We start from the raw sequence: 12,800 nt of genomic DNA, 5'->3' as shown, positions 1-12,800 counted from the left end.
CAATGAGAAAGAAACATCGATCAGCTGCCTTCTGCACACTCCTTACTGGGTATGTGCCCGAAACCAAGGTACATGCCCTTGACCAGAATCAAACCTGGGACTCTTGAGTCCGCAGGCCGACGCTTTATCCACTGAGCCAAACCGGTTAGGACCCAATTTGTACTTCTTAATCCCATCTCCTTTTCACCCATCCCCTAACCCCTTTCCCATCTGGCAACAATCAGAAGTGCTCTGCATTTATGAGTCTGTTTCTGGTCTGCTGGTTTATTTGTGTTTGTGGTGTGGTGGTTTTTTTTTTTGGATTCCACATAAGAGTGAAATCATATGGTCCTTTTCCCTGTCTGACTTATTTCACTCAACACAAAACCTTCTAGGTCCATCCATGTTGTTGAATATGGCAAGATTTCTTTCTTTTTTATGGCTGAGTCAAATTCCACTGTATATATGCACCAATTCATCTTTACCCATTTGTTTATTGATAAACACTTAGGTTACGTCCATATCTTGACTATCGTAAATAATGCTTCAATGAACATAGGGCTGCATTAGTCTTTTCAATTTAGTGTTCTGGGTAAATTTGGATTTGTAGAATTGCTCAATCCTTTTTTGTCTTTTGTTATAAACTTTATTTTAAAGTCTATTTTGCCTGGTATAAGTATTGCTAAAGCAGCTTTTGGTTTGTTTCCATTTTTATGTAATATTAGAGGCCCAGTGCACGGATTCGTGCACCAGTGGGGTCCCTCAGCCTGGCGTGCGCCCTCTCACAATCTGGGACCCCTCAGGGGATGTCGGACTGCTGGTTTTGGCCCGATCCCAGGAGGCCAGACCCAACAGTCCAACATCCCCCCGAGGGATGTAGTAGTGTGTGAAGCGGCAGGAGGCCAGAAAGGAGGCCGAGCCCAGGCCGGGCTCCCCACCACTCCTGCTCATCCCAGCCCCGCTGCACCTGCCACCAGTAGCGTGCTGCCGCGGAGGTGGGAGAGGCTTGCATCCCCACAGCTGCACTTGCCAGCCGTGAACCAGGCATCTGGCACCCATCAGTCAGCTGAGCGGCACTCCCACTGTGGGAGCGCACTGACCACCAGGGGGGCAGCTCCTGCATTGAGTGTCTGCCCCCTGGTGGTCAGTGTGCATCATAGCGACTGGTCAAATGGTCATTCAGTCGGTCAGTCACTTAGGCTTTTATATACACAGATCTTTTTCCATATCTTTACTTTCAGTGTGTGTGTCTTTCAATCTGAAGTCAGTCTCTTGTAAATAGTATATGTAAGGGTCTTATTTCATTATCCAGTCAGTCCCCATATGTCTTTTAATTGAAACACTGACTCCATTTGAATTTAAAATCATTGATAGATATGTATTTGTTACCTTTTATTATTCATATTTTTTATCTTTTTTTTTCTTCTTTCTTCTTCTTAAAGTATTTTATGTAGAGGTTGGTGTTGATAAACACCTGAAGTTTTTCTTGTCTGGGAAGCTTTTTATCTGCTCTTTGATTCTAAATGATAGCTTTGCTGGATGGAGCAGTCTTCATTGTAGGTGCCTGCTTTTCATCGCTTTGAATATTTCTTGCCAATCTCCTCTGGCATGCAAAGTTTCTGTTGAGAAATCAGCTGACTTTTTCTCTTCCTGCTTTTAAGATTCTCTCTTTGGCCCTGGCCAGTATGCCTCAGTTGGTGCAGCACTGTCCCAGGCACCTGAAGGTCACTGGTCCTATTCCAAGTCAGGGCACATGCCTGGGTTGCAGGCTCAATCCCCAGTAACAGGCATGCAAGAGGCAGCTGATCAACCTTTCTCTCACTATGTTTCTCTCCCTTTCACTCTCTAAAATGAATAAAAACAGTTTTAAAAGATTCTCTCTTTGTCTTTAACCATTAGAATTTTAATTATGATGTGTCTTAGTGTGGGCCTCTTTGTGTTCATCTTGTTTGGGACTCACTATGCTTCTTGGATTTGTATGTCTATTTCCTTCACCAGGTTAAGGAAGGTTTCCATCACTATTTTTTAAAATAGGTTTTCAACCCACACGGCAGTTTTTAATGACATTAATCAAGGAGATCTGTCAATTCTTATTAACATTTCATTAATAATAGATGTATGATACCTTTATAAATCTGGACTTCAACACATCAATGGCATCCACCACAATTTTGCAAAAAAATTCTCTCAAAGCATCCTGGCTACAGTGCCATAGTAGAGTGAGAAGAGAACGGTCTACAAATGCTTGGCGAGTGTTACTTGAAAGTAGGTCCTCTTTCCTGAACATTTTGTATACACTTTCCAGAAGGCCGGATTGTGTGGCACATGAACTCCTAAGAAAAAAAGAAAATTATATAAGCAGTTATGCTCTGAACAAATATTTAATGAGTGCCTACTACATAATAAGCAAAGTAATTGCCAATGATTACAAATTAGAAAAAAAATTTTAAGATCATATATTTTTTTAAAAAGTAGTAAAAAAGCATTTGTACATAAATCATATTATTTTACTCATACCAAGAAATATTCATGACAAATTTAGGCATTAGAAAAAGAATTTTTTTCATTTACTCTCAAATCTGGTCTTCTTCAGAGAACATCTAAAAGAATTTGAGAAAGTCTAGATCTAAAGATGATCACATTTACAGAATCTAAAACTCATGAATTATGATTTTAAAATTCTAGTCTCTTCCTCATAATGAAATACCATTCATATTTGCTATATAGAGATATATTTAGCTGGCTCTTTATTTTCCAATGTTGGAAATAAGATATTTGAATGATCTCCTATAAGGATTTATCTATAAATCTATGAAATTAAGACTACAGAGTTAGTTTCCTCACCTATAAAAATAAGAGGTTAGGAGCAAACAAACATTACAATCCTTTCCAATCCTAAAATCCCAATGCCCAGAACTTAGATATGAATCAGACCAAAAATATTAGATAAAGAAGGCAATTCAATCATAAAATTTTAAGGTTGCAGAACACTACTAGTTGCAATATGGGATTTTGTTATGATCATTTGGTCACTGTCTTAGACTTAAATTTTCTTGAGGCTCTTTCTATATTGAGCACAGTAGAGATGCACAGCCCTAAAACATCCAAATCATACAGATAAAAAATTTGATTTAAGAAATGGGCCAATAGGGGAGAAACCAAGATGGCGGCATAGGTAAACACCTAAACTGCTGCCTTGCACAACAATTTCAAAACTACAACTAAAAGACAAAACGAACATCATCCAGAACCACAGGAAAGCTGGCTGAGTGGAAATTCTACAACTAGAAGGAAAGACGAAAACATACGGAGAATCAAAGGAGCTGCAAAAGGCTGAGGTATGGAGACATGTGCGTGGGCGGCTGAGTGCCTGGCTGGCTTCCTCTCACGGGAAGGAGACAAAAACTCCCGACTACGCTGAACCCCAGTTCTGACTGCACTGAACTCCAGTTCCAGGCAAGACCCTGGGGACCCAGGCTTATACGGGGGGATTCTGGACTGTCAGGTGGAAACTCAGGGGAGCCGCGGAAGGCAGAGGTCTGGAGGTGCACGCGCACGAGTGCGTGAAGAGAGGACTGCCAGCTTAGAAGTTCTCCGGGAGTAGACACAGCTGATCCTCACAGCCAATTGGCCCGGAGGTCAATTCCTCCCAGTAATACCAAAAACAATGAAGACTTAACTACAACAAGGCTGTACACACAGTCCACAAAGGGGTGCACCAAGAGTGTCCACCTCAGGTAACTGGAGAGGCTGACCCACTGGGCCATATAGGACACCTAGCACACAAAGCTACCCTACCAACTCAGGGAAGCAGCCAAAATGCGGAGACAAAGAAACAGATCACAAATATGGAGGAAAACAAACGACTGGATATAGAGTTCAAAACCATGGTAATAAGGTTTTTCAAGAATTTCCTAGAAAAGGCCGTTAAATTTAGCCAGACCCTTAAGGATATGAAAAAGGACCAACTAGAAATTAAATATATACTGACTGAAATAAAAATATTATACAGAGACCCAGCAGCAGACTAGAGGAACGTAAGAATCAAGTCAAAGATTTGAAATACAAAGAAGCAATAAACACCCAACCGGAAAAGCAAAAAGGAAAAAGAATCCAAAACGTTGAAGATAGTGTAAGAAGCCTCTGGAACAACTTCAAGCGTACCAACATCAGAATTATGGGGGTGCCAGAAGAAGAGAAACAGCAAGATACTGAAAACCTATTTGAAGAAATAATGACTGCAAACTTCCCCCACCTGGTGAAAGTTATAGACTTCCAAGTCCAGGAAGCGCACAGAACCCCAAACAAAAGGAATCCAAAGAGGACCACACCAAGACACATCATAATTAAAATGCCAGGAGCAAAAGACAAAGAGAGAATATTAAAAGCAGCAAGAGAAAAGCAGTTAATTACCTACAAGGGAGCACCCATACAACTGTCAGCTGATTTCTCAACAGAAACTATGCAGGCCAGATGGGAGTGGCAGGAAATATTCAAAGTGATGAATAGCAAGAACCTACAACCAAGATTACTCTACCCAGCAAAGCTATCATTCAGAATTGAAGGTCAGATAAAGAGCTTCACAGGCCAAAACCGGTTTGGCTCAATGGATAGAGTGTCAGCCTGCAGACTGAAAAGTCCCAGGTTCGATTCTGATCAAGGGCATGTACCTTGGTTGCGGGCACATCCCCAGTAGGAGGTGTGCAGGGGGCAGCTGATCGATGTTTCTCTCTCATCGATGTTTCTAACTCTCTATCCCTCTCCCTTCCTCTCTGTAAAAAATCAATAAAAATTTTTTTTTAATAAAGAGCTTCACAGATAAGAAAAAGCCAAAGGAGTTCATCAACACCAAACCAGTATTATATGAAACTAGAGGCCCAGTGCATGATTGAATCATGCACGTGTAGGGTCCCCTACACGCTTTTGCTTTCGATCGCGGGGGAGCTGGGTGCCTGTCCGCTGGTGCACCAGGCCTTTCAGAAGCCTCTGGCTCGGCGGAGGCTTCTGAAAGGCCTGGTGCTAAAGCGGACAGGCATCCAGCTCCCCCGCTTTTGATGGTCCGCAGTGGGACGTGAGCTCGCTTCCCCAGAGGCCCCTTCTGCTCTGCAGCACAGCCATGGCTCAGACGCTGGCCCAATCGGCTACCCCGGCCACACTGAGTCCCGCCCCCTGCGCCTCTCGCTGGCCCAATCGTGGGCGTAGCGGAGTGGTGGTAATTTACATATTACCATTTTATTAGGTAGGATGCTGAAAGGTATTCTTTAAGAAGAGGAAGAAGAAAAAGGTAAAGATAAAAATTATGAACAACAAATACATATCTATCAACAAGTGAATCTAAAAATCAAGTGAATTAAAAATCTGATGAACAGAATAAACTGGTGAATATAATAGAATCAGGGGCATAGAAAGGGAATGGACTGAAAATTCTCAGGTGGAAAAGGGTGTGGGGGTACGGGAAGAGACTGGACAAAAATCGTAAACCTATGGATGTGGACAGTGGGGGGGAGGTAAGGGCAGAGGGTGGGGTGGGAAAGGGCGGAGGGGAGCTATGGGGGGAAAAAGAGGAACAATTGTAATAATCTGAACAATAAAGATTTATTAAATTTTTTAAAAAGAAATAAATGGGCCAATATTTCAGATTATTTACTGAAATATAAATGCAAAGGAATATCAAATATATAAATATATGCTCTATTCACACTTAAGAAAAATAACTCGAATTACAGCAACATTGAGTTTTTCTAAAATAAAAAATTGGAAAAAATCTAAATATTTGACAATATACTCTATTGTCAAAACTGTGATAAAATAAGCATTCTCATATATTGCTGTAGAGAATACAAATATAGCCCCAAAAGAAGGTATGTGGTAATGTCTAACAAAATTACAGATGCATTTAACTTCTGACTATGTTAAGGAATCTATTCCAAAAAAATTATTGGCAAAATACAAAATGACAAATACACAGGATGATTCACTGTCATTTAAAGTTTTTTTCATGGGGGGCGGCGGGAGCCAGGTACGCGCAGGCGCATCCCGCCCCCTCGCCCCCTCCCATAAAAAAAAAATAGAAAAAAAAAATAAAGTTTTTTTCAATTAGTTTACATTCAATACTTTTTTTATTGGTTTCATATGTACAGCATGAAACTCATTAAACAATCAAATAATTTACAGTGGGGTCCATCAATATTTCAAGTACCCACATGACACTGTACCTAGTTATTACAATATTAATGAGTATATTCCCTATGCATACTTTACATACCGGGACAATTATGTGACTACCAACTTGTAGTTCCTAATGCCTATACCTCTTCATGCAGTCCTCCAAACCCCGACACTGTGTGGCAAAGATCAGTCTGTTTCCTGTATATCTATAAGTCTGTTTCCATTTTTTTTTTAGCTTATTTTGCTCTTTAGATTCCACATATAAGTGAAATCATATGGTATTGATCTTTACCTATCTAACTCATTTCACTTACTGTAATACTTTCCAGGTCCATTCATGTTGTTGCAAATGGTAATATTTCATTTTTGATGGCTTAGTCGTATTTCATTGATATTATATTGATAGGCACGTGGGTTGTGTCTGTATCATGGCTAATATAAATAATGCTGCTATGAACATAGGGGTGTATATATGCTATTAACATAAGGATGTATATATTCTTTCAAATTAATGTTTTTGGTTTCTTCATATATATACCCAAAAGTGGAATCGCTGGGTCATAAGGCAGTTCCATTTTTAAATTTTGATGAACTTCCACACTGTTGTCCATAGTGGCCACACAAATTTGCATTCCTACCGAAAATGCATGAGGGTTTGCTTTTTTCCACATACTTGCTAACACTTGTTTGTTGATTTATTGATTATAGCAATTCTGACAGGAGTAAAGTGAAATCTCACTGTGGATTGAATTTGCATTTCTTTGATGATTAGTGACATTCAGCATGTTTTCATGTCTATTGGCCATCTGTATGCCCTCTTTGGAGAAATGTCTACATATGTCCTCTGCCCATTTTTAAATTAGACTGTTTTGGGTGTTTTGTTTTTTAGAGTTCAGTTGTATGCACTCTTTTTAAAATTTATATACTAACTTCTTATGAGATGCATCATTGGTGAGTCTCTTCTGCTCTTCAGTAGGTTGTCATTTTGTTTTGTTGATGGTTTCCTTTGCTGTGCAAAAACTTTTTAGTTTGATGGAGTCCCAGTTGTTTATGGTATCCTTATTACCATTATTTTGACCCCTGTATCTAGTAGTTCAGTTCTGTTTCTGAAGATTTGTCCTATTCTTTCATTAGATGCAAATTTCTATCTCTTCATTTTGAGCTGTGTCCATGATTATTTCTTTTTTTAAATATATATTTTATTGATTTTTTACAGAGAGGAAGGGAGAGGGATAGAGTTAGAAACATCGATGAGAAACATCGATCAGCCGCCTCCTGCACATCCCCTACTGGGGATGTGCCCACAACCAAGGTACATGCCCTTGACTGGAATAAAACCTGGGACCCTTCAGTCCGCAGGCCGTCACTCTATCCACTGTGCCAAACGGGTCAGGGCTGTCCATGATTATTTCTATTTTTTGGTAGTTTGCTATGTCTGCCGGTCTTGACAAAGTGGCCTTATGCAGAAGATGTCTTGTGAGGCCAAGTGGTGTATTCTCCCTGGTCACCTGCCAGGTGCTCTAGGGGTGTCCACTATGTGGGTCTGTTTCCTCCTGTTGTAGCTGAGCTTCAACTGCTGTTGGCACATCAGTAGGTTGGGTTGAACCTCAGGGTGATCACGTTCAGGGCTGGTTGTAACTAGAGCAGATGAGCAGTTGTTTGGAGACTGGCCCAATAGAATAGGAATGGCTTTAGCCGTGTTCTGGTGAGATCAAGTCTTCCTTTCGGGTATGTCATTGGTAAAGCTGGTTGGGTGCTGCCCTGGTGTGGTCTGAAGTGGGCCACTGCATGTGCTCATTCTAAAGCCTCTTGGGAGGTGCTTCAGTGCAGGCCCAGGTCACCCACTGCTTGATCTGGGCTAGAGCCTCTTGGTAGGAGCTACAGAGTCATCTGCAGTTGGTTGCTGCTCTTCCTTGCCTTAGAGGTCCCTGTGAGAGGCTCCTCAGGCAACCCAGATCGCTGCCACTTGTGCTGGGCTTGGGCCCTTTTGGTGGGCACCATGATGTGAGCTGAGGCCAGCTGCCATTTGTGCCAGGCTTGTGGCTGCCTTGCTGAAGCTTCGTTCCTGGCCCAGACTGGCTGTTGCTTGTGCCAGGGTTGGGGCCACCTGATGGGAGTTACAATGCAAACTGAGGGCGGCTGCTCCTTGTGCCGGGCTTTGGCTGCTTAGCAAGTTACAGTGACAGTAATGGTGAGACTTAGGGAAAGTGTGCAGAGCTAAGGCAGGCCACTTGTGTAAAGGAGATGGTGGAAAAGGCTCAGGCCAGGCAAACAATGTGGGTTGGGCAGGGTGTCAGGAAGTGACCAGGGCAGGGTGAACAGTGTTAGCAAGGTTAATGGAGAGCTGAGATTTAGTGCCTGCCTGTACCAGCACAGTTGGGTGGGAGGGTAGCTCTCCAAAGAAACAATGGTGCCAATGCTTTTGTCCCGAGAGAACTGCTCTTACCCCTACCCCTCCAGCCCTCACCCTGAAGTTAGTTAATTTAGTACCTCCCTAAATACTCCCACCACTCTGCATGGTCTCCTTGAGACCTACGTCTTAGTCTCCCACAAGTCCTTAGTCTTTCTTGAATGCAATCCCACTGGTTTTCACAGCCAGATATTATGGGGGCTCCTCAGCAATGACACCCTGGGTTGGAGAACTGAGTATGGGGCTGGAACCCCTCACTCCTCAGGGGGACCTCCACAGCAGAGATACCTCTCCTGTCTTAACCACCACACCATGGGTGTGGGACCTGCCCAGTTCTTATCTCCCTCCCACCTACCAGTCTCAATATGGCTTCTTCTTTATATCCTTAGTAACAGAAATTCTGTTTAGTCTTCGGGTGGTTCTCAGTGATGACTGTTCCATTTCAAAGAACCAATTATTTCATTATTTTTCTTCACCATTTCTCTGATGTCAATTTCATTAATTTTAACTCTAATCTTTATTATTCCTTTCCTTCAGCTTGCCTTCATTCTCAGTTTAATTTTTAAATGTGAAAGTTTAGTTTATGAATTCAGGATCTTTCTTATTTTCTCATATAGGCATTAGAAGACATAAATTCTCCTTTAAGCCCTGCTTTCGCTGCATCGCAGACATTTGGGTATGCTTTATTTATTCAGATTAAAATACTATTTGATTTCCCTTATTTCTTTTTTGATGCAAAGGTTACTTAGAAAAGCCATTTAATTTTTTTAAAAGCCAATAAAAAGAAATTAAGTTACTAATTCATGCTACATCATGGATGAATCTCAAAAAACATGCTGAATAAAGAAGCCAGGCATAAAAGGGGTGATGAAGCTGGGAAATGCTGATGCTTGTTTAATCTGAAGATTCATTTATAGTTTTACTTTCAACTCTGAGTATGTTTGAAACTTTCAAGATAAAAATCTTTTTATTTCTTAAGAAAAAACAAAATAAAATTTAGTTGTAAGAATTGAGTGTAGCCGAAACCGGTTTGGCTCAGTGGAAGAGCGTCGGCCTGCGGACTCAAATGTCCCAGGTTCGATTCCGGTTAAGGGCATGTGCCTTGGTTTCGGGCACGTCCCCAGTGGGGGGTGTGCATAAGGCAGCTGATCAATGTTTCTGACTCTCTGACCCTCTCTCTTCCTCTCTGCAAAAAAATCAATAAAATATATTCCAAAAAAAATAAAAAAAGAATTGAGTGTAATTGTCACTCAAATTTTTTCTGAAACAGAGAAGATAAATTTTCCTCAGAAACATAATGTATATGGTTCTTGGCATCCCAGACTAGAAGAAAATGACTTACTTTCTGGCAATCTTTTTGAAAGTGGATTGAAATAAATCTTCCATAATGTGCTGTTGTTCTCGACAAAGAATTTCTGTCATCAACTGCAACAATGTAGGACTTTGAGATAATTCCAATGCATCTAAAAACTGCAAGAAATAAAAATAAATATATATATATATATCAAAATACACAATAATAATAATTATTATAATAATTTTGTTGGATTTTCATTCTTGTTTTATATTTAACAGTTCTAATAAAATATAGAGAGATTAAAACAGAATTTCACAGAGAATTAAGAAAGCAAGGCTCTGTAGTGAATGTCGACCTGCACCAGGAGGTCAAGGTTCGATTCCAGTCAAGGGCACATGCCCGGGTTGCGGGCTCGATCCCCAGTGTGGGGCGTGCAGGAGGCAGCTGGTCGATGTATTTCTCTCATCGATGTTTCTCTCTCTCTCTCCTCTCTCTCTCTCTCTCTGTAAAAAATCAATAAAATATATTAAAAATAAATAAAATATATTTTGAAAAAAGAAACACTAATATTTTAGTCATTTTTGCAGATATAATAAATGTTAGACATAAAATAATTTTGTTAAATGTTTAAGTTTTGATTTGGGGGGTTTTGCAGACATTTTTCCTTCTAACAACTTTTAGGACTGTCTCTTTATCCTCAGGTTCTGAAATTCCATAATTATGGGCCTTCACTGAGGTTATTTCCCTTCACCATTCTAGGTACTCTGTGGTGTGGAGTCTTTTATTCTGGAGATGTGTGTCTTTCAACACCATCTTAAGTTTACAGATGTCTAGGCTGCTCATATAACATTCTGCTCTCTACTCTCCCAATTTCCATCTCAATGTCTATTTGTTCTTCTTTCTAAGAGATATAGTCAATTTTACCTTCTGTTCAATAGAGAACTGAGGCAGTCACCACCTTAACCAGGCCACAAGACTTGAGGCAACTAACAATGGGACAGTGACATGATTGGCCTCCTGATGTGCTACTGTTTACAAAACGATTAGCCTCAATCTCAGGACCAATCTTTAAGCCTAACTCCAGTTTAGAGGAAATGCAGAGGATTAGGGACAAGTTAAAGAACACCCCAAGGGAACAATAAAACAAAGATGGGCCAACATCCAAGAGTGGTACTCTGGTTTCTTCCAAAAATGCAATGTCATGAAAAATAAAAGAAATAGGGTGATGTAGTTCTAAATGATATGAGAGACACGACAATTCAATGTAATCATTAATTAGGTCCTGGTTTGAAAAAACACAGCTCAACATGGGGCATCTAAAGAAATGTGAATATGGACTATATAACACATGATATTAGAGGAGCGTTAATTTGCTTACGTATGATAACAGTATTATGGCTAATTCATAGGACATGCATGCTGAAGCATTTAGGAATGATGTGTCATGATGTCTGAAACTAACTTGCAAATGTTTCAGCCAAAACACACACACACACACACTCACAACAAAACAAAGTATGACAGAATGCTAACTATTCAATATAAAACATGGTAATATGAATGCTTCACTATTCTTTCAACATTTCTGTATGTTTGGGGAAAAGTATATAAAAGGAGAGAATCTGTGTGGATGGTGGTATTTGCACACTGGTCTTTCCATGAGGGTACCTGGCTTCCTCACACAATGGAGACGGGTCCCACAAAGAAGGAAGTAGTGCTGGAAGTCACGAAGCATTACTTCCACTGCATTCTTTTGTTGAGTTTGTAAGGCCAACCCATCCACAATGGGAGGAAAGCCAGACTTTGCCTTTCAATGGAAAAGCAACATAAAATATTTCACAATTTAAAATTAGGGAAAAAAGTGAATTCCAAAGGGTTTAGATATGCATCTGCCTCCACAGTTACCCAGCTTTCAAAATGAATTAAATTGGATTCTTAAAGTTAGAACACTTTTCTAATGCTGAATATTTCACTTACTTTTCTTCATCACAAAATGTAATAGAAAAAAAAAACAAATAAAAATTAATGTTTTCATTTTACTTGGTGCTACTAAAAACTAACCTTTTTCATGAAGTCCACATAATTATTGTACTGCAGAGTTCCTGGGGCAAATTCTTCAGACTTCATAGGGAAATTAGAAATGATGATCTTTTCAAGAACATGCTTAAGGTCCTCAAGACTGCCTCCAGTCAGATTGGTGAAGAATGGAAGAAGAATTATAGCTTGACCCTGCGGAGCAATGCAGATATGAAATTGCACTCGTTGTGGCTTACAGATTTTACAGAATAAATAAAATTACTGCTTCTAAAGAGTTTGCAAATAAAATGTTACATAGATTCCAAAAAAAGACTTCAGAATGCCTTCTAGATTACATTAAAAAAAACCTGAACGCAATGCTGTATCATGGCTTCTGCTCTAGAGGGAAGTGAGCCAACTCAGGGCTATGTACATGTAAATAAAAAGGACACTGTATGATGATTCTTTCTCCTAAAAATACAGACTCTAGTAGAAATATACTAGATAATTTTTTAGTGGAATGAACATCTTGAATAACCTATGGGGTAATTAACAAATATTCCTTGCAGAACTCACTCCAAACTTCATACTAAGCTTCAAAGAAACTAGGATGTATTTCCTACATCCCTTGTATGAAGGTAAGTTCCCAAACTATCTGATAAGAAATGAGAAACTTGATTAATCATAGACAGGAACATTCCAAAGAAATCTTCAGGATCCAATTAAAAAATTATTTTCAAAAAGGAAAAAAAAGATGGTTTACATTAAGGCCACATTTTATTAGAGTGTAAAATCTAATTATTAAAGAACTTTAAAATTAAAATATGTCCTGACACTAAAAATTACCAAGATATTTTATATTACTTAACACATTGCAGACCAGTAGTTTTATTGCTAGCTTTGCCCAGTGGCCAGATAAGTTTCTATTGA

At 39.8% G+C, this 12,800-nt stretch overlaps 1 protein-coding gene across 2 annotated transcripts in view; it reads right to left on the bottom strand.

Annotated features, from left to right (window-relative positions):
* PRKDC (protein kinase, DNA-activated, catalytic subunit) overlaps nucleotides 1-12,800 on the bottom strand; it is a 191,540-nt gene that overhangs the window by 109,372 nt on the left and 69,368 nt on the right. For both annotated transcript variants that reach the window (XM_054708417.1, XM_054708418.1), the window contains exons 39-41: nucleotides 11,916-12,083; nucleotides 9,900-10,027; nucleotides 2,105-2,312 (exon numbers count right to left, since the gene is read on the bottom strand). In XM_054708417.1, coding sequence (XP_054564392.1) covers nucleotides 2,105-2,312; nucleotides 9,900-10,027; nucleotides 11,916-12,083 — 504 coding nt within the window. The remainder of the gene's footprint in view (nucleotides 1-2,104; nucleotides 2,313-9,899; nucleotides 10,028-11,915; nucleotides 12,084-12,800) is intronic.

This window comes from Eptesicus fuscus, chromosome 19, assembly GCF_027574615.1.
Source record: "Eptesicus fuscus isolate TK198812 chromosome 19, DD_ASM_mEF_20220401, whole genome shotgun sequence".
Taxonomy (NCBI): Eukaryota; Metazoa; Chordata; class Mammalia; order Chiroptera; family Vespertilionidae; genus Eptesicus; species Eptesicus fuscus.
Note: the sequence above shows the minus strand (reverse complement) of the source record. Positions and strands in the feature narration are given on the sequence as shown.